The sequence below is a fragment of the Lipotes vexillifer genome, unplaced genomic scaffold (genome assembly GCF_000442215.2).
Source record: "Lipotes vexillifer unplaced genomic scaffold, Lipotes_vexillifer_v1.1 scaffold625, whole genome shotgun sequence".
Classification (NCBI taxonomy): Eukaryota; Metazoa; Chordata; class Mammalia; order Artiodactyla; family Lipotidae; genus Lipotes; species Lipotes vexillifer.
Window position 1 is genome coordinate 734115 of NW_006771655.1, and position 22484 is coordinate 756598.

General features: G+C 50.6%; 1 protein-coding gene across 1 annotated transcript in view; it reads left to right on the forward strand.

The window, feature by feature from the left end:
* MMD2 (monocyte to macrophage differentiation associated 2) overlaps window positions 1–12540 on the forward strand; it is a 52601-nt gene extending 40061 nt beyond the window's left edge. Inside the window, exons 4-7 of the mRNA XM_007447085.1 lie at window positions 1061–1135; window positions 7005–7106; window positions 7928–7997; window positions 11652–12540. Of these exons, the coding sequence (XP_007447147.1) occupies window positions 1061–1135; window positions 7005–7106; window positions 7928–7997; window positions 11652–11855 (451 nt within the window). The 3' untranslated portion in view covers window positions 11856–12540. The remainder of the gene's footprint in view (window positions 1–1060; window positions 1136–7004; window positions 7107–7927; window positions 7998–11651) is intronic.
* The last annotated feature ends 9944 nt before the right edge of the window (window positions 12541–22484 follow it).

Consider the following 22484-nt stretch of genomic DNA (forward strand, 5'->3'; position numbering starts at 1 on the left):
CCCGTGTCCCCTGCATCGGCAGGCGGACTCTCAACCACTGCGCCACCAGGGAAGCCCTGAGTATGCATTTTTAAGTTCATTTTTTCCATTTTTATTTTTATTTTATTTTTTTAATTGAAATATAGTTGATTTACAATGTTGTGTTTGTTAACAGGTACACAGCAAAGTGATTCAGTTATACATACATATATATGTATATGTGTTTGTATATATATATATTCTTTTTCAGATTCTTTTCCAATATAGGTTATTACAAAATATTGAGTATAGTTCCCTGTGCTGTGCAGTAGGTCCTTGAATTTCTTTTATTGTTTAATTGAAGCATAGTTGATGTACAGTATTATATAAGTTACAGGTATATAACGTGGTGATTCACAATTATTTTAAACGTTATATTCCATTTATAGTTACTACAAAATACTGGCTATATTCCCTGGATTGTACGATACATCCTTGTAGCTTATTTTATTTTATTATTTATTCATTTAGTGTTTTGGCCGTGCTGCACGGCTTGTGGAATCTTAGTTCCCCGACCAGGGATCGAACCCAGGCCACTGCCATGAAAGTGCTGAGTCCTAACCACTGGACCGCCAGGGAGTCCCCCTTGTAGCCTAGTTTATGCGTAATGGTTTGTGCCTCTTCCTCCCCTCCCCCATGTTGCCCCTCCCCCTTTCCCTCTCCACACTGGTAACCACTAGTTTGTCCTCTGTATCTGTGAGTCTGTGTCTTGCACTTTTTTTTTTAAGCTACTGAATTCTTTATCATTTGAAATCTTTCAAAAAGTCCAGAATATAAAACAGAATGCAGACTTTCTCTGATTAAAACATGGGAGGAGGCTGTCAGGGCGAGGAGGGTCCTCGGTGGTACCCCCGAGGTGTCTCCATTCAACTCCTAGGGTGACAGGGAGCCTGGTTGGAAAACCACTGCTCTGGTCACTCACAGATGGGGACACCGAGGCCCGAGGGGTCATGGTGGACGGAGGTGCATCAGCCCCGAGCCCAGGCTCCCCCAAAGCCCGTTGGTCCAGGGCAGGGCCCGTAACCCGCCTTCTCTGCCACAGGACCGTAGAGCATTGTCTGCACATGTCCGACCGCATGGTCATCTATTTCTTCATCGCGGCCTCCTATGCGCCCTGGTGAGTGTCTCTGCGGGTCCCTGGGAGGGCTGGCGTCCTCTCTTTCCTTTGTTTGAATTTCTTCGTGTTGGGCTGGGTGATATGTTGGCACAAAAGCGTGTCGGTAAAAAGACGCCCACCACCCATTCTCCTTCCTAGAAGCAACTACTTAGTACCAGTTTCCTGTGTATCCTTCCGGAGTGCTTTTGTGTAGGAAAGAGCAAACGTGTATATATGAGTATATGTACAGACACATATTTGCATATATGCATATGTATATATGCAAATACACACACATGCCTATATTTTATATGCTTATATTTATACTTATACTTTCCTACTTTAATACAAAAGGAAGGATACTGTACAAACTGCAGTTTGCTTTCATTCTCTTAGTCATGGACTTGGGGACATCTTTCCGTATTAGTACCTTGAAGATTTCCCCACTCCTTTTTCTTTCTTTCTTTTTTTTTTTAACAGCAGTATAATGTTCCCCGGCCACCCCTATTTATGAATATTTATGACATAGGCTCTCCCCCTTCCTTTGCTATAACAAACAGGGCTGCAGTGAAAGTCCTTGCTGTTGTACCGCTCAGCATAGGTGCTTGGTTCTGTTGGCTCAAATCAGGTGAAATTGTTGAGGCAACCTTTTCTGATCTACAGAAACAGCAGGTTCATATGGCCAAGCCTGATGTTTGTGGGGTAAATTTGAGGATTGGACGGCTGGGGGGCAGGAGCGGGCCTTACTCATTTGGCTAACTGTTGCCAAGTCACCCTCCACAGATTGTACCAGTTTAACCTCCTCCAGCAAGGGACTTCCTTGGTGGCGCAGTGGTTAAGAATCCACCTGCCAATGCAGGGGACACGGGTTCCAGCCCTGTTCCGGGAAGATCCCACATGCTGCAGAGCCACTAAGTCTGTGAGCCACAACTACTGAACCTGCGCTCTAGAGCCTGCGAGCCGCAACTACTGAGCCCACGTGCCACAACTACTGAAGCCCCCTCACCTGGAGCCCGTGCTCCACAACAAAGAGAAGCCACCGCAATGAGAAGCCCGTGCACTGCAACGAGGAATAGCCCCTGCTTGCTGCAACTAGAGAAAGCCCGCGCACAGCAGCAAAGACCCAATGCAGCCAAAAATAAATAAATAAATTAATTAATTAAAAAAGAAAAACAAAAAAATAAACTCCCCCAGCAAGTGCCTCAGGGTTTTCGAAAGTTCTGGAATAAAGAAACACTCAGGTCACACGCGAAAAGCCGGGAAGCCTGCAGAGCCCCTGTGAGGGGAGAAGGGCCGTTCCAGTCACACTTGTTGAATGTGTCTGGGTGACCAGGCGGTGCTGGGGGTCAGGACGCTAAGGTTCTGGCTGGCAGAGGGGCTCTGTGACAGGACAGTGACAACACGGTGACACAGGCCTGTGCGCATGCAGCCGTGGAGCTCAGAGGAGGCACCACCCTGCAGAGGCGGCTTCAAGAGGGCTTCCTGGAGGAGGTGTGCCGCTCTGAGAATCTGCACGTTGGCCTCTGAGGAGTGGGAGCCACAGAGGTTTGTTCCATTTTTGCCTGGGGAATTCCCATTTTTGGCTGTTGTAAATGGAGTGTTCTTTTTTATCATCTCAAGTAATCAAGGGGTTTTGTCGGTGCGCATAAAGATGACTGCTTTTTCTTTGTTTGTTTGTTTTTTGTGGTACGTGGGCCTCTCACTGTTGTGGCCTCTCCCGTTGCGGAGCACAGGCTCCGGACGTGCAGGCTCAGCGGCCATGGCTCACGTGGGCAGGACAGAGAGGCAGGAGGGGTGTGAGCAGTGGTCTGGGGTACCCTCTCGATGTTGAGAGCAGGCCCCGTGGCTGTCTACTGTTGGCAATGCCCAGTGCCCAGCAGAGCGCCCAGCGCTTAGTAGGTGCTCAGACACGTGCTTGGGAGGAATGGGTGACTTTGGGCTTCGTCTGGCTTGGTGCCCACCTCCTCCTCTCTGAGGCTGGGAAGGCTCGGCGAGGGAGCCTCCTGCAGTCTTGGTCCGTTTACATCTGGGGCCGGAAGAGGCAAGTTCACTACCAGGGTCCGCGGGGACACTGACCGCCTGGGCCTTTACTCTTGGTGTCTCTGCACATCGGAAGATACCTCGGAGCGCTCCCGGGAGGCTCTCGGGCTAGTTTTTCCAACTCAAGTTTGTAGCGAGCTTTGCCTCTGCCCTGAGTGGGGTCTGCAGCCCCTAGGGTGAAGGAGACAGGACCCCAGTGAAACAGACAAGGTCTTCACATGTCAGGGTGGCCTTGAGAAGGGACCCTGAGACTCATTTGCAGGAGTGCACATTCAAGTGATTTGGAAGGGGGTTGTTTCCTTAAAGATGTTTTCATTATAAAAATATATGCTTACTGGACTTCCCTGGTGGTGCAGTGGTTAAGAATCCGCCTGCCGGTGCAGGGGACACAGGTTCGAGCCCTGGTCCGGGAAGATCCCACATGCCGTGGAGCAGCTAAGCCCATGTGCCACAACTACTGAGCCTGCGCTCTAGAGCCCGTGAACCACAACTACTGAGCCCACGCACCACAACTACTGAAGCCCATGTGCCTAGAGCCCGTGCTCCGCAACAAAGAGAAGCCACTGAAATGAGAAGCCTGCGCGCTGTGACGAAGAGTAGCCCCTGCTCGCCTCAACTAGAGAAAGCCCACGTGCAGCAACAAAGACCCAACACAGCCAAAAATAAATACATTTAAAATAAAGTATCAATAAAAGCTTTGGAAAAAATATATGCTTACTATAAAAATTTCAGAAAACGCTAGACAGGTAGAAAATATTTGGCAGTGTCTGCCTCAGGTAACCAACCACTCACCTTTTTCTTTCTGTTCTCTCCACTCAATGTGTACTTTTAAACTTTGGTGTTTTCTTCTTGCTATAGACACCTTTACACCCTACCTTTTCTCTTAACTTTCTGAGTATTTTTTCTTATTATTTCAAGCCCTTTATAAACATTATTTTAAAAGTCTACATTGAGCGGGTGTACCACAATTTTCTTTTTTTCGGTACGCGGGCATCTCACTGCTGCGGCCTCTCCCGTTGCGGAGCACAGGCTCCGGACGTGCAGGCTCAGCGGCCATGGCTCACGGGCCCAGCCGCTCCACGGCACGTGGGATCTTCCCGGACCGGAGCACGAACCCGCGTCCCCTGCATCGGCAGGCGGACTTTCAACCACTGCGTCACCAGGGAAGCCCGACGACTGCTTTTGAAACGTGCCCGGGGGATATTCACAGTGAGTTCCCACACGCTGCAGCCAGCACCCAGGTGGAGAAACAAAACATCTCCAGCCCTTCCCCAGTCCGCTGCCCCGCAGGGGTAACCGCAGTCCTGACATCTACCATCATAGGGTAGTTTTGCCTGATTTCTTACTTCATGTTAATGGGATCATCGTTCCTTCGGATCTTGCTTTTTCGGGCAACATTATGTGGTGAGAGTCGTGGAGTCATGATTGCAGAAGTCACCGTCCAGTCTGCTTGCTGGACAGTGTTCTGGGCAAATAAACCACAGGTCTTCACCTCCTGTGACCGGCGTTTGAGGGTGATTATTGCTCCACGGTCCTCTGGTCATTGTAGTGCGGGTGTGGTGGTGAACAGGGTACAGACGGGAGCTGCTGGTCTACACTGAGGAGTGGTTGGGGGTTTGAAACAGGATATTGATGTAGTTTTATTTTGGGGACTTAAAGGTGATGCCTTGGGAGCAGGGAGGTGTGAGGAGGCTGGTGCAAGGATCTGGGAGAGAGATTGTGATGGCTGGGGCCGTGGTAGTGGCCTTGGAGTCGAGAGGACGGATAGATGGATGCGTGGATGGATGGACGGATGGATGGAAAAGATATTTAGAGGAAACTGAGTGGACTGAGTGACTGAAGGTGGGGGAGAGGGGATGTAGAGCGGGGGATGCCAGGGTTTCCGGCATCAGCTTTCCCCAGGAAATCAGCGACTCTCGGGAGTGTTAGGAAATCAGCCCTGCTGCCGTCAGCCTGGAGACATCGTCAGAGGCAGCCGCATCCCCAGCTGGGCTTTGCGGGAGGAGGGGACATGCTTCTGTCCTGCCGACCAGGATGCTTCTGGTTGTTGGATGCCAGGTGGGCAGGCGTATGGAGGCTCTGAGAAGCATTGTTGGTCCTGGGTGAGGGGCTGCTGCTGGAGTGGGTAGGTGGGAGCCATGGGAGAAGCTGAGAGCAGCGGGGAGAAGCCAGAAGCCATGGCTGGGCACTCAGTCCACAAGGCCATCTCCTGATGGCCCCATGTCACCCCCAGGCATCACCTGTAGTTGTTGGGAGCCAGGTGATCTCAGGTTTCTTTTTGGATGTTGCCAGTTAGAGTAAAGCTAGGTTTTGTGCTCAGCTGCCGTAACTATCCTTGATGTAGATTTCTAGAATAGCCCTCTGACTGTCCCCCGCTTGGCTGATTCAATGCCTGGATTTCTGCTCTTTATCCCTGGCTGTGACCACTTGGGCACCGGCTCTGTGCCCATCCCGTGCTGGTGTCTGAGGATACAGCTGTGAGCAAAGACACAGACTCTCTCTCCTTATGGGATTTACAGTCTCACGGAGGATGCAGACGTCAACTGTCCCAAGGATACTGACACAAGGAATGAACCACAACTGTGCCGTGAAGGAGGGGTACAGGTGCCGAGGTGGGGAGATGTGCCCTGGCTTGCGGGCTTTGTAGGAGGAAGAGTCGGCAGAACTTGGCGGTTGCTTGGATGTGGGGTTGAGAGAGAGAATCAGAGGACACAGACGTCATTCACGTGATTCACGAGGCCGGCAGGACCGTGTCACGAAGGATGGAAAAAACTGGCAGGATCAAGTGTGACACAGAATCTTCCTTCCCCAGTGCTTCAGAAAACAAACACAGCAGAGTTATAAATATTGAGGTGGGCAAAAGAAAAATCACCATCTTCTGGAACCAGAGTCCCTCTCTGCAGGAATCTGGAGCGTTTCCGTGCAGTTTAGTTGTGCAGACGGCTGCACAGGTTGAAGACAGTCCGTGTGCTGGACAGGAATGCATGTGTGTGGGGCGGAGCACAGGCCTGCGCTGTCCGGGGCCCCCGGCTGTGTGCCTAAGCCAACAGCTGGAGAAAACACACAGAGGCCAAAGGCTGGAGAAGGCTGGGACCCACAGGCGCCTGGCCCTGGAGACACCACCTGTGCCAAGCAGTGGAGAGAAAAGCCCACTTTCCGGGAGGCTGGGGAGAGAGTCACAGGAATCCGGAAGGAAGGAAGGAAGGAAGGAAGGAGTTCCTTCTGCAAAGTCTCTCCATCACCCTGTACTGACAGACTTGATGCTGTGCCAGCTGCAAAGGAAGAAATTCATGAGGCCCAGCTCAGTTAAAAACCCAGCCAGCAAAAAGGGTGAATGTGGAGCCGAGAGTCAATACATTAGTAACCAGCCTGGAGGGAGCCTCACCTTATATTCCTGTCGCCTTTTGGTGGCCGGTTTGAGTGGTTTTCAGGCGTTTCCTACAGGGACTGATGCTGGGATGAACGTCCTTTTCTGTGCCTCTGTGTGCTCGCAAAACAGCGTTCCTCTGGCCAGGCCCTGAACTTGGAGTGCCTGGGCCACGGGATACGTGCCCTTCCGAGTCTGATACGTTCTCCAAACAGGCTTTACTTGTTTATATGCCCACTGGCTTGAGATGCCCTTTTCTTTCAGTGCTTGGACATGATCAGTTGTGCTAAGTTTGCTCGAATAATTGCCTATTGTTTGTTTATCTTTCTGTCTCTCCACGTGTCCTCCCGTGAGAGGCCACATCCCACACATGGAGCCACGGGGACAGGGGTTCTCTGGGGTCGGTGTTCCTGTGACGGGCTGGCTGTGGAGGGCTAGATCCCAGTGCCCGCCTCAGGCTGTGCCCTTGGCTCTCTCTCCCAGGCTGAACCTTCGCGAGCTGGGCCCCTGGGCCTCGCACATGCGATGGCTGGTCTGGATCATGGCCTCTGTGGGCACCATCTATGTCGTCTTCTTCCATGAGCGGTAAGCCAGGGCTTGGGGGAGCGGCCTCAGGTCGGGGGGGTGCCTCCATCAGGGCCTCCTCCCTGCCCCCAGTGAGACGAGACCCCAGGATAACCCCAGAAGCATGAGGGCTCAGCTGTGCCTGGCATCCCTGTGTTCAGGTCCATTGATGGCCACCAGGTCCACAGCCCATAGGGTCAGTCTGAAGAGTTAAAAAAAAAAAACAAAAAATGGGCGTTGTAGGTTCCTAGACCCACTGAATGATGTCAGGTATTACCTGGCCTCCCAAAGCTGTGTTAGCGGATAAGGGGGAGAGGCTCTCAGGGCTGCCCACTTCCTTCCATCCTGCTGAGTGACAGGCTGGGAATGATTAAGTGTGGGAAAGAAGCAGAGCTAGAGAAGCCAAAGGGAATAACAGACTCCTGGAATCTTCAGGGACAGCAAACAAAAGGTGTCAGTTGGTGCAGCCACTCAGATGGATGGAGAGTGGCTGCGTGGGCCTTGTGCGGAAAGGTGCTGGGATCGAATAGTAATGTCTGCCCTGGGTTGAGCATGGGAAGCACCCATAGGCATGCTACACCCAGCATTTGCAATCCTCAAATGTCATTTCATGGATGTGGAAACCAAGTCTCAGAGAGGGAAAGATACCCTCCCATGGCCACCCAACTCTGCCAGCACCTGCTGGGTGTAACTGGATGAAATCTGGGCCCAGGAGTGCTGGGCGGAGGGCGGAGTCCCTTTCTCTCATGCTTCCGGCCAGGGTGTCCCCTCCTAACCCGAGTGGGGAGCTATCCCTTGTGCGGAGGCTGTCCTGAGGCCAAGATGGCTTGTCTTCCCGGCAGGTACAAGCTCGTGGAGCTGCTCTGCTACGTCGTCATGGGCTTCTTCCCCGCCCTGGTCATCCTTTCCATGGTAAGTTGCCCCCACCCGGCGTGGGGCCTCCCGTCTGGCTGGAGGGGACCCACAGTGACTCTGGAGATTGTCAGGTTGAACCTTCTCCTCTGGCAGACGAGGGAACTGAGGCCCGGGGTCAGCGTGACTTGCGGGCTGAGGCAGGAGAACGTGCAGGTCACCCCAGGGCTCGGCTCCCCGGTTCTATGGCACCTCCTCTCTCTGCTTCACCTCCAATGAGTTCGTTAGTCCCTCGGGGCTCCAGTTCCCGCCTATTTAGGGATCAAGTAAGGAAAACCCATGGACAGTGATTAGAATGGTGCCTGGAACAGAGTAAGTACCCGATTGCTAAATTAAATCTATAATAATAACATAGGTGGCCATGGAGGCAGAGCCGAGTCTCAGACTTCTGACAGCCCCTCTGATGCTTCCACACCCTAAACGGCTTCTTGACATGTGAAGGTTGACCTCTGTACTGTGTGTCCTGAGCCCTTGTGACGTGCAGGAAGCTTACTCACAGGACCTTACTTCCCCGCCCCAGGCGTCCTTGGAGATGGATGTGACCACCTCCGTTTTATGAACGAGGGTGCTCAGGTTCTGAGAGAGAAGGTGACTGGCCCAAGGACATGCAGCCCTCAAGGGGCTGAGCTGGGATGTGGCCCTGTAACCTCCCAACCCCGAGTATCGGGATCTTTGGGCTGCACCACCTCGCCCTGTGAGCAAGAGAGCCTTGCAGGGAGAGGCCTCAGGGCCCCAGCCATGGAAGAGCAGCAGCTTGTGTGGCCGTGGGTGGATCCCCTTTCCTCTCTGAGCCTCAGTTGTCCCTTCTGTCAAATGGGCACGGTCAACTCAGCCTGCTGGTACCTCCCTAGGCCAGGTAACAGTTTCTTACTTTTAAGTGATTATTGTTGGCAGATGTTAAAAATGTATGTAGTCGAGAAGCCACTAGATTGTGAACTTTAAAAGGGTGAATTTTATGGTGTGTCAATTATAGCTAATAAAATTATTTCAAAAGAAGGAAGGACGTATGTCCTATAGATCTTGCTGAAGGAATTTGTGTTTTAATAGATATTTCTTTTTTTTCCCCCAAATTAAAATTGACTGTTATCTGTTTGAAATGACCAGTAAATAACTTATCCTATAAATTTAAATGACATTACATTATATATATTTGAGGCATTGATCTTTGTCTAAATTAATCTCTTATCTATGAGTAGCGGTTTATTTTAAAGTTGAAAATATTTTGAAGTGAAAAATTTCTGAGTGTGTTAGTATCCATACATAGCTCTTAAAGAAAATTTATGTAGTCAAATATAGCACTTTTTTTTTTAAATTTTATGGCTTTACCTTAAGTGTTATGGTTAGGAAGGTCTTCCGTTTCCCAAGTTTATATAAGTATTTACCTATATTTTCTCCTGTTTCTTTTACGGTTTAACTTTTAATTTTAAACTCTGTATTCCCACCGCCGTTTCTTATGTATATGGCGATTCCTCCCCAAATGATTAGGCAGTTATTTATCTACCATTTAAAAATGTTCCTTTTATCATATGTTAGCTTCATATATGTATATGTGGGTCTGTGTCACAAGTTGGCCTATTCTTATACTAGTACCAAACCATGTTACTTATTTTAGCTTTTGTTGCATCTTAATACTTGGCAGTGAAATCTCTCCCCATTAGTTTTCCTACTCAACATTTTCCCTGTGATTTGTATTTATTTTTACAGATTACCTTCCCCCCGCCAAGTTTACTTGTTTAAATATGTATGTTTAAGTTATATCTATTAATTATATAATATCCATCAAATTATGTATTACATAATTTAAATACATGTATACATATATTGTAAGTGTATATTTAAATCCATACTCACTACAAAAAATAAGTCCTGTCTGAAAATGTATAAAAGAGCTGAAATCCCCCTCTCAACTTCTCCCCAATGTGATGCCCCTGCTGCAACCACCATTAATGGTTCGTTGTGTATCTTTTACATTTTTTTTTTTTTTGGCTGCACCACTCGGCTTGCGGGATGTTAGTTCCCTGACCAGAGACTGAACCCTGGCAGTGAAAGCGCTGAGTCCTAACCACTGGACCGCCAGAGAATTCCCTCCATTTTTTATCTATAGGCAAGTCTATGTGGATATGCGGACATATTGACTTGTTTGTTCTTCTTTTACAAAAATGGGATCACACTGTCCTACAACATGCTTTTCTCACTTGGCATGTTGTCATGGGCGTGTGTCCATGCCTGTCACATAAGTCACCCTGCCTCGTGAGATTGCTGTGAAGATGGCATTAGATACCTCACGTAAGGCCCCTTGCACTGTGTACAAGGCCTGGCACATAGTAAGCACTGGGAAGTGTTACTGTAATATGTCCTTAATACTCAGGTATCACCTCTTGAGAACTGGGTGCGTGACTATACGTATGTTCAATGAAATACTGCCCAGCTGTTCCAAAGACTGGCGTGGATCTCCACGTGGGGTCGTAGTCTGATCTCCACAAGACTCTGTCGTGGAACTGATGTCTCAGGACGGCAGGGATGGTGCGAGCCCCCTTTTCTAAGGTGATTAGTTCCTCTGCACACGTACACGTATATGAAGTGCAGACCGTAGGTATATCGTGTGTGTCTGGACAATTCTAGAAGGATACCGGCAGACACCGTTACTGGTGGTAAGCAGTGATACCTGCGGGAAGCGGGCTCAGGGAGAGGGGGCAGTGGGCTCTTCTTACTCCCTGTTCCCTCTGTCCGTCCTGTTCGTTGAGGCCCCGTAACCAACAAAAACCCAGGTGTTAATAGTGCGCACCTCAGAGGGCTGGGACTGCTGCCTTTTTCTTGCTGCAGTTCATTTTTCTCTAAAATTTTTCGCCATGAGTATGTATTACTTTAAAAAAGTGTGATAAAATATGCATAGGATTTATGATTTCAACCATTTTTAAGTGTACAATTCAGGGGCATGGAGTACATTCACCTTGTCATGCATCCATCACCACGATCCATCCACAGAACTTTCTCATCGTCCCAAACTGAAACTCTGTCCCCATTACACACTAACTCCCCTCCCCCACCCTCAGCCCCCAGGAGCCACCCTTCTACTTTCTGACTATGATTTTGACTCCTCCAGGGACCTCGCATAAATGGAATCCTATGGTATCTGTCCTTTTGTGACTGGCTGATGGCACTTTGCATAACATCCTTGAGGTCCATCCATGTTGTATCATGTGTCAGAGTTTCCTTCCTTTTTAAGGCTGAATAATATTCCATTGTATAAAGCAACATGAATAGCACTTTGTTTATCCATTCTTCTCTTGATGGACACTTGGGTTACTTGCACCATTTGGCTACTGTGAATAATGCTTTTGTGAACTTGGATGTACAAGTAACTGTTTGAGTCTCTGCTTTCACTTCTTTTGGGATACACCCAGATATATTGCTTTTTAGAATAGATAACAAAGCTATAAAATATTCTTTGAGATTTTGATAGAAATGTGTTACCCTGGAGAATGAATTTGGGGGGAATTGATGACATCACTGTGTTGAGATGCCCCACCTGGGGCTCTGGGCTGCCTCACCATCCACATGTCTTCTCGCCTTGGGTGGTGGGGGAATGGCTGGGTGATTCTGATCTTACTGGCTGCTCATCTGACCTGTGCTCACCCTTGTCCTTGCCGACAGCCCAACACCGAGGGCATCTGGGAGCTGGTGACCGGAGGGGTCTTCTACTGCTCGGGCATGGTGTTCTTCAAGAGTGACGGGAGGATCCCCTTTGCCCACGCCATCTGGCATCTCTTTGTGGCATTTGGTGCTGGTACCCACTACTATGCCATCTGGAGGCACCTGTATCTGCCCAGCACCCTGCAGGCCAAGGTGTCCAAATGAGGTGGCTCAGCCTGCACAGGACATTTAGGCTTTTGGAGCAGAGCATCACAGGGAGTGTTTCTGTGAACTTGAGCCCAGAGCCCAGCGCCCAGGCCCCCCATCTTCCCTCCTATGGGTAGAGCTTTTAGATGGGTCCAAGGTTACTTCTGGTGACAGCCAGACCACCCCTTGGGTCCTAGGTGAGAAAGAAAGCATTTAGTCATTTTTATAGAGGAGAAATTAACCCCGTAATGTGTTTCTATTCTAGACAAATGTTTCCTAATACAACATCGTCAGAAAAGGGGGCAGACGTGGTCCTGGCCAATTGAGGAATGATGGGCCAATATGAGCTTCCTAAGGTCCTGAGAAATCTATCAGGGAGTCTAGTGGGTTAGTTATACCTGGGTGGCCAGGGCCTCCTTCTCTGCTATTAAAGTCCTGGCTGGGGAATTGTCCCCTGCTCAGGGAAAGTCACCCAGCTTGTAGATCAGGGATGGTGAATATCCACGACCGTGGCAGACATCACCAATCAACTGCAGCGTGGCGTGGTATCAGGATCCTTCCCAAGACTGCTCTGGGAAGCCGCTACCAATCGACTTGGCACTCATGATGGCACCTCTTTGCCTTGCTTGCCCTGTGTGCTCTGCACTGGGGTCATGCCCAGACCAGTTCAGTGTTTCCATGTCAGGGAGCAGGCTTATCCCCTAGAGGGGGCAGTTTGGGCCCGTGGGGGGAGAGCAAGTGTACCCAGAGCAGCCCCTGTCGTTCTACTGCACCGTAGCTGGTTCTCAGTGCAGAGGAATGAGTGGTTGGGGATGGGAAAGCTGTCACTTGGCCATTTCTTCTCATGCCGAAAAATCCAGAGAAATTATGAGAGCCATTCATTGGGGGTGGGGTGGGAATGGGGAGGGGCAAGCAGACCCCAGGAACTTGTCTGCTTGCTCCCGGTTTAGGGTTTGTGGTTCAGATTCTTACCGGGTGCCAATCAGCGGCCCTTGGAGGCTCCTCCGATGAGCCCTAGAGAGAAGGCCTCGGCTAATCTGATAGGGATCTGGGCAGAGTGACTGGGTTACCCCAACCTCTGAATCCCCCAGTAGCCCAAAGAAAAGGCTTCCAGGGGCCTATCCTCGGCCCCTTCCCAGGGCTGGGCCAGGGATCTGTACCTGACACAGGGACATTTACTGGGAGGGATCCAGGCCTAGATCCAGGGTCTGACCTGGAATCTCAGACTCTCTGGGTCAAGATCTGTCTCATTCTACAGGCTTCATTCTACGACTCCCAACCAGAGTCAAGTGGATAAAGACAAGATGCCTTATGCTTAGTTCTCATACATTCCAGGGTATTTCAGGACTCCGGCATCTGGAATCCCATATCCAAGCCGGTATTGAATCATCCAACACATTCCTCAGGCAGGCGGGTTCTGAGCTGGGAGATGCCTTGGGGATGTTTTGTCCTCTTGCCTGTGTGTCTGGAAGCTGCCTCTGTTCTGCACACCTGCCCTGTGGAGCCCACCAAGTACTTCTCATCATTTGGGGTCAGGGTTGGAGTTGGGTGGGGGAGGGGAAGCTTTGTGGGGGAAGGACAGGCTGGAGGGCAAGGCTTGCCCCTGGTTGGGGGCAGGGACACTGTGACCTGACCTCTGCCTGAGCCTGAGGTGGGGAGGGGTCACGTGGGTTCTGGAATGCTGTTTAGGAAAGCTCCCAAAGCATGGCACCATGGCAGGCCAAGATGACAGTCCCGTCATCAAGGGGTTGATGGGGACCAAAGCCCTGTGGCAGGGCCAATGCTGGGTGCTTGGGACACTGACCCGGGCTCTCTTTACTGGCCCCCCAGCCCCCGCTGAACTCCTCTGATCCCTGCGTCTCATTGTTCCTCCTCCTGGGTGTTGGGTCTTACATTTTCCCCTAGACAGCCTGCCCTGTTATCTCCCACACCTTTTGGGGTGCCAGTTCCTCTGATGGGGACTCTGTTCACCCGTCATTCACCCAACTCACTCCTACACATCCTTCAAAGCCCTACTCGGGCATCAGCACTGAAGAACTTCCGACCTTCCTCTGACTAAGGGTCTCCCTCCTCTGCTTCCCCAAAGCCCCTGGGCTCACCTGCTCACACTCGGAGCCCTGTCCTTTGTCACCCTAGTACTTGCACCTGCCACCCAACCCAGGAGCTCCTGGAGGGAGGGACTGCGTCTTGCTAGACTTGGGACCAATTGCGGCATCGCCCCCTTGCTGAGGGCTTGGGCCAATTCCTTAACCTCTCTGGGCCTCAGTGTCCTCTGCTGTAAGATGGGTGTGATAAGGCTACACCTTGCAGGGTTGCTTGAAGATTCAGCAAGTTAATGACTGTAAAACATCAGGCCTGGTATCCTAATTAGCTCCCTTGGTTGGAAAGCAACCCCTGATAATGATAATGAGGGGACAGAGCTTGTGCTGCCCAAAGGAATGAATCACTAATGGTGGAATTTCTGACTGTGGACAGTCTGGTGAGGACACTGGAAGGTATTCTGGGTATTCTGTGCAGCCTTGACCACACTCCCCCACCCCCATTCCAATTCAGGACCTGCTTCCCATGAACTGTCTCTCTTCCCCAGCATCATTCTGAGAGTGAATTTCCCAGGATTCCATTTAATCCAAGCCTAGACCCTGGACCTCCAAATATATCACGAACATTGCAGGAAAGGAAAAGATGTTCCTTAGGCTGGTCTCTTTTTAGGTAACGACCTGTCCCAGGAGCATTCTAGGCTGTGCCCTGGGCATGTGGAGTGGAGAGGTCACGACACTGGAAATTCAGATGCCCGCCAGCTCCATCTTCCTTGAAGCTGTCATGTGCCAGGCTGACCCAGCATGGTGGCTGTTTTGCCCCAGGGAGCCAGGGGAGCAGTTGGCAGCGGACTGGCCTGTTTGACATTCCAGGCACTTTGGCAAGTGCTCCTGAGCTGGGCACTGCCGGGGCGCAATGAGGGGTGGGAGCTGATGCGGAGGCTGGAGGTGAAGCGGGTGGGGCAGAGGCTCACATTTCAACAGCACACCTCCCATGGCACCCTGTGCTGGCGGCCAGGCCTGCAGTTGACCACCTGCTTAGTCCGTTGGCCATGGTCGGGACAAACCAGAGCAGGCACGCTTGCTGGTGGAGGCCTGGTCCCCAGGGCAGGGTTTCCCTGAAAGGCCCAGAGCAGGACTTGCTCAGGGCTGTCCCTAGCACCACCAGCCCCTCAGGCCAGGGAGGGATTGAAATCAATATCATAGACCAGAGCTGCCTTTCTGTCTTGATTGGCAATTGAACGTATGCTGGGAACAGGGCTGAGCATCCTTCTTTCCATCAGCCTCGGGCTCAGGCTGGGAGAGAATCCTAGGAAAGCACTGGTGGAGAGGGGGACAGAGATGGGACTTGCAGGTGGGCGTGGATCTGAAGCTCTACGGTACCCCGCACAGTAGGGTGACTTAGAAGGTGGCAGTCCTGGGCTTCAGCTTACCCAGCTTTTTTCCATACCTGTCTGCCAAAGCCGAAGTGCTCTGAATGTTTTCCTGCAGCTCTGCCTGAGCCGCGGCATTGGGACCCAGGCCTCCATGGGGAACACGGGGAGGGGCTGCTCAGGCAGCCCACAGACCCACACTGGCTTCAGGCACCACGGGTGCTCAGAGGGGCAGGTGGAGCTCAGAGGCCGGGAGATGGGTCTCGTGGCCTGGTCAGAAAGGCACCTGTCAAATTTGCTGCCACGTACTGTGTAACCAGATGCTGAGATGTAGCCTCTGGGAATAGCATCGCGGGGTCTGTGGGGTCTGGAAGGTGCCCGTGGAAACCCCAGCAGCCACTTGCACATGTGCACACCTGCTCGGGTGTACTTATGGGAGGAGCAGGAAGCTGAGGGAGGCGGGGGCTTACCTGCAGGGCGCTCCTCCCGGGGACCAGTCTCTGTGCCAGTGGCTTTAGAGATGCTCTATCCACTGACGGACATGCACCCTCACTCCCACCCCGTGAGGCGAGGATTACTGGCTGGTCTTACAGAGCAGGAAACCAAAGCACGGGGAGGTTTGGCGACTTTCCCAAGGGCACCCAGCTTCGAACTGGCAGAGCGAAGCTTTGAAGCCAGGACTCTCTAACCCCCAGCCGTCACGTCCCTTGAGCAGATCTCCTGCTTCCAAGGAAACCCACTACCCCCAAGTCTTTCCTCCAGGGAGGAAAGCCACGCTTAAAATTTTTAACAATAGTTAAAAACAAACAAAAAAAATCCACACCCTGGCCTGCAGCCAATTTCCATGGTGTAAATACCAACCCCCCTTCCCCCTCAATGGCCAGTTTCACCCTACGGGACTGACATTCCTGAAGATGCGTCGGGAAGAAATGCGTACAAGCCAGGCCCAGCACACCACTGCCCCCTGCTTCCCAGTGGTGTTCCTCTCGGAGGCTGGCCAGGGATGCAGCTCGGAAGGATCCTGCGGTCAGGCCTGTCACCGAGACACACAGAAATTTTGTCTCAGGAATCTGGAGCCAGTCCAGCCCTACACTGGCCTGTGTGCAAGGCCCCCGGCCAGTCCTCATTCTCTGTGCCTCAGTTTCCTCATCTGTAAAATGGAGCTTGCAATTGGTGTATGGAACCCCTCTGTCCTGTTAACTGCAGGGCCAAGGCCACGTCTTTGCTGGAAGAAGTCAGAGCAGCTGTTCTCAGCCCTAGGGTTTGGCCAGAAAACTACCAGGGCGGTGCTAAACTGCAGACCCCAGATCCCCACCCACTCCCCGGAATGCTGAGCCAGCAGGTCATGGTGGAAGGGCACTTGGAACTCTGGAGTCTGAACTTCCAGCAAACTCCCGGGTGGTTTGGACACTGGTTCCAGAAGCCCTGCTCTGGAGCTCATCTTCTCTGAGGCCCGGCCCTGCTTGTTAGTGGTGAGGTTCTCCAGGGGACAGAACTCATGTCCAGGGGCTGGGGACCTAACCACTGCTTTTGCTTTTCGCTGTCTCTTTTTCATGTGGGTTCACGTTAACCCTCCCAGCAGCCTGTGTTTATACACAAGGCCATTCCTTAAACTGGGACCTGTCACTGATTTTTCCTAAGCTCAGTCCCAAGTCCTGTGTGATTTCCATGGTCTTTACCGTCACTCTGAGAGGTAGGTATGAGCCCATTTTACTGATTTGGAGACTGTGGCTCAGGTTAAGTAACTTGTGAAGGGAAAGTAGAAATAAAGAATCCCGAATGGACAGAGAAATAAGAGACATCGTCAACAGCAATGCTGTTCGGTATGGTAGCTGTTAAATGCAGGTGGCTCTTTAAATTTAAGTCAATTAAAATGAAATAAAACAAAGAGTTCAGTGCCTCAGTCACACTACCCGCATCATAAGTGCTCAATAGCCCCACGGGGCCAGTGGCTACCTTTTTGGATAGCGTAGCCATAGATCATTTCCATCGTGGCAGAAAGTTCTATTGGATAATGCTGGTAGATCAGTGGTTCTCAAACTGTTTGGTCTTGGAACCCCCTTTGAACTCTTAAAAACCACTGAGGACACCAAAGAACTTTTGTTTATGGGCTCTATCTATGAACATTCATCATACAGGATGAGAAATTAAACCTGACAGTATTCTAAAATGCCTATTAATTCATAAACTCATTACACGTTAACATAAGTAACATTTTTCTATTAGAGATAACCGTATTGTTTCCAAACACAAGAAGATTTAGGGGGAAGAGTAGCATCATTTATGTTTTTGCAAATCTCTTGAATGTCTGGCTTAATGGAGGGCACCGGAGTCTCCCGTCTGCTTTTGCATTTGGCTTCTGACATCACCTGTCCTGTAGCCTCTGGAAAGCTTTGCATGAAAGCATGAGTGGGAAAGAGGCAAATAATGTTGTAGGATCATGATGAAAACAGGTTGACTTTGGGAACCCCCTGGAAGGGTCTTGGGGGGCCCGTGGGCCCAGACTAAATGTTGTTAAGAACCAGGGCTGGATCCGGAGTTGTCCCCTTTGTTTTACATCTGGAGACGCTCTGTCAGCGGTAGTTATCATAGACCAGTGCTATCTAATTTTAGCCCATTTTAGCTGAACCTGGAGACGTGGGCAGGACAGAGAGGCAGGAGGGGTGTGAGCAGTGGTCTGGGGTACCCTCTCGATGTTGAGAGCAGGCCCCGTGGCTGTCTACTGTTGGCAATGCCCAGTGCCCAGCAGAGCGCCCAATGCTTAGTAGGTGCTCAGACACGTGCTTGGGAGGAACGGGCGACTTTGAGCTTCGTCTGGCTTCGTGCCCACCTCCTCCTCTCTGAGGCTGGGAAGGCTTGGCGAGGGAGCCTCCTGCAGTCTTGGTCCGTTTACATCTGGGGCCGGAAGAGGCAAGTTCACTACCAGGGTCCGCGGGGACACTGACCGCCCTGGCCTTTACTCTTGGTGTCTCTGCACATCGGAAGATACCTCGGAGCGCTCCCGGGAGGCTCTCGGGCTAGTTTTTCCAACTCAAGTTTGTAGCGAGCTTTGCCTCTGCCCTGAGTGGGTCTGCAGCCCCTAGGGTGAAGGAGACAGGACCCCAGTGAAACAGACAAGGTCTTCACATGTCAGGGTGGCCTTGAGGAGGGACCCTGAGACTCATTTGCAGGAGTGCATATTCAAGTGATTTGGAAGGGGGTTGTTTCCTTAAAGATGTTTTCATTATAAAAATATATGCTTACTGGACTTCCCTGGTGGTGCAGTGGTTAAGAATCCGCCTGCCGGTGCAGGGGACACAGGTTCGAGCCCTGGTCCGGGAAGATCCCACATGCCGTGGAGCAGCTAAGCCCATGTGCCACAACTACTGAGCCTGCGCTCTAGAGCCCGTGAACCACAACTACTGAGCCCACGCACCACAACTACTGAAGCCCATGTGCCTAGAGCCCGTGCTCCGCAACAAAGAGAAGCCACTGAAATGAGAAGCCTGCGCGCTGTGACGAAGAGTAGCCCCTGCTCGCCTCAACTAGAGAAAGCCCACGTGCAGCAACAAAGACCCAACACAGCCAAAAATAAATACATTTAAAATAAAGTATCAATAAAAGCTTTGGAAAAAATATATGCTTACTATAAAAATTTCAGAAAACGCTAGACAGGTAGAAAATATTTGGCAGTGTCTGCCTCAGGTAACCAACCACTCACCTTTTTCTTTCTGTTCTCTCCACTCAATGTGTACTTTTAAACTTTGGTGTTTTCTTCTTGCTATAGACACCTTTACACCCTACCTTTTTTCTTAACTTTCTGAGTATTTTTTCTTATTATTTCAAGCCCTTTATTTTAAAAGTCTACATTGAGCGGGTGTACCACAATTTTTTTTTTTCGGTACGCGGGCATCTCACTGCTGTGGCCTCTCCCGTTGCGGAGCACAGGCTCCGGACGTGCAGGCTCAGCGGCCATGGCTCACGGGCCCAGCCGCTCTGCGGCACGTGGGATCTTCCCGGACTGGGGCACGAACCCGCGTCCCCTGCATCGGCAGGCGGACTCTCAGCCGCTGCGCCACCCGGGAAGCCCAGCACAATTTCTTTAATCATGCTTTTAATTCAGGTGATAAACACAGCTCTGTGATGAGGATCTTTGGACATAAAGTTTTCCCTCATACTCATGAATGTGTTTTCTTTAGGCCACACGAAGACGATAGGTGAAATTTGTTTCCTGCTCTCGGGCCGCCCAGTCCTGGCCGCCACCTTCCTGCTGTCATTGGGCTGATGATTTCCTACAATTGGCCACTGTCCCTGTCCCCGAGGGAGTCTGGGCATCCAGGAACCTCCTGCCTGGGTGCTGCCAGAGAGCTGGATTATCTGGGAGGTTAGGAAAAGTCAACCCTGGCGTGAGGTGTGAGCTGTGGGGGAGGGAGGGGGCATGTTTCTGTCCTACAGGTGGTCTGGTTGGTGGCACAGGAGGGAGGTGCGTGCAGGTTGTGGAGGGGATGCTGCAGGGATGCCGACGCCACCCTGTTTGACACTGTCAACCGCTGGTGGGAGGTGAGAAGTACTGAGGGCACCGGTGTGCTTTACATGTGTGCGGTGCCCTGGAGACCGAATGTTAGGTATTCAGGAACTTGGAAACTCCTTAAACCATGGCTCGTGTGAGACTGGTCAGGGTGGGAATATTTACACCGTGGAAATCGGCAAAGGCTGCACACCAGAGCTTAACGTTTTTGGAAGCTGCTTTACCAGCGGGCTGCAGCCTTCACCCTATGTACGCTTTTCTGTGTTCCGTCCCCTCTTCATAATTAACAGGCCAGATACACACAATCACAAACGTGCTCATTCTCATCCGTGTTCTCATATATTTCTCCCTGCAAAACCTGGCAAGATGAAATTACTGTTTGCATATTACACGAGGAGACTGAGACTGCTCAGAGAGGCTAAGTGATTTGCCCAGGGTGGTCCAGCGGGGCAGGGCCTGGGATCCAGGTCGTGGTCCTTAGGTGTTGTATCTTCCTCCTCCCATGGTGCTGGGCTGTCTTGCTCCCGAGGGCTGAGCTCTGGGGCAGCAGGTGAAGGCATCTTCTTAATGTCCTTCTGGGGCCTCGTTGCCACCAGGTTTCAAGAGGAATCTGCCTACTTCTGTGCAGGCGTAGATCCTGCTGCTTGTTAAGGCCTTTCTTGAGGGGGGAACAGGAGCTCTGATTGTCTTTCCTACTGACTTTTATATACCTATCGTGTCTACAGTGTTGAGATTGGCATTTATGGCATGACTTTTAAAAACTGTCCTGCTGGTGTTGGACCCTTTCTGTGGTTGTGAGATTTTTGCCATTTTTGTATTAACAAGATATTTGATAAACATTTGTATTAAGAAGAATAACCCTGCTGGTGAATGTGATTGTCTCCAGTGGAGTAGAAAGAACTTAAATAAATAAAAATTCAAGATGCCTCACGCTTGCCCAGTTGTCTTCTTAAAAATAACATTGGTCGAATCTTTTTATAAAAGCAGCCACTGTTCGTTGTAGAAAACTTGGAATATTTAGAAAAGTATAAAGTAAAAACCCTGTATTAGCTGTCTATTGCTGTATAATAAATTATCCTAAAATAGTCTTTTTTTTTTTTGTGGTACGCGGGCCTCTCACTGCTGTGGCCTCTCCCCTTGCAGAGCACAGGCTCCGGATGCGCAGGCTCAGCGGCCATGGCTCACGGGCCTAGCCACTCCGCGGCACGTGGGATCTTCCCAGACCAGGGCACGAAGCCATGTCTCCTGCATCGGCAGGTGGACTCTCAACCACTGCGCCACCAGGGAAGCCCTAAAATACAGTCTTAAAACAACAAATAATCATCAATGCCTCTCATGGCTTCTGTCAGTCAGGAATTCAGAATCTGGGCCTCAGCTGGAGCGGAGACTCATCTGAAGGTGTATCTGCTCACATGGTGGTTGATGCTGGGAGCCAACTATAGCCCTCACTGGGGAGCTTGGCCAAACACTCTGCTTTAAAACATAGATTTTATTATTATTCAGGTATAGTGAGGCCAAAAGATCAGGAGATGACTGCCACTGAAAAGATAGTTTGTTACTCACAGATTCCCAAGAGAAGGGGGCCTGTGATACCAGGCAGGGCCACACAGGGAAGCACCAGGGTGGGCCAGGAGGCAGAGGGAGGGGGGAAATGTGGGCCAGAGCCTTTATTGTGGTTTTCCTGGGAAGGAATGGGAGAGGCAGTATAAGCAGTCTTGGTATTGGCTAGTTTGAATCATTTCAGTGGGCTCTGGGGCGTAGGGGTTGTCCCTATTCGTGTGGTACTTTTACTGGGGTGATGGGGCCAGGAAATACTAGCCTAGAGTATAAAAGTCCAACAGAGAAGGTGGGGAGGTGTGGCCTCCAGGTGGGTTGATTTGCATATGCAAGGTGTGCTCACAGGTGAATTGTTTACTAGCTCTAGGGATGGTTTACTATATCCACTCTGCAAGGGGCAGTCTCCCCATGGTCCAAAAGGCCCCATATATCAAAACGTCGGAAGAAAAGACATACTTAATACACACCCACAAGCGTCCTCCTCACGTGGCCTGGGCTTCCTTACAACATTGTGGCTGGGTCCCAAGAACGAGGCAGGCAGGAGACATAATGTCTTTTATGACCTAGCTTTGGAAGTTTGCATCGTCCATGCTGCCATGTTCTGTTGTTGGACACAGCCAAAAAGATCCTGCCAAGACCGAGGGGAGGGAAGGCAGATCTCCTGCCCACCACCTGGTTCAGGAGAGTCCTGAGTAAGAAGACTGAGTGGGATGGGGTATGTACTGCTGTGGGTGTGTTGACATGGCTATCTTTGGAGATTGCAATCTTCCACAAGCTCCATCGCCCAGAAATAATCACTGTGAATATTCCCTACTATCCTGCTTGCCCATCTTTTTGAATGTGATATATTACAAGGGAGGGATAATCTGTTGTTAATGAAATTTTGTGATCTTGGACAAGTCCCTTAGCCTCTCCTGGCTTCTGTTCCACATCATTGCAGACGGTGGATTAAATTAGGGGCTCTCACACATTTCTTTCCTTGGGTACTAGAAAAATATGTCCAGCTGGACCAAGCTCTTTCACCCCCAGTTTGAAAAATGACCACTTGTTCTCAAGTCTCAGTTAAAAATAGAAGTTAATATGTAGTATTTTCTCCATCTTAATTATTTTTTGCAAACATACACCATAAGCCAAATGGTACCTTCTAAAAAATGCTTCCAGGTAACAAATCAAG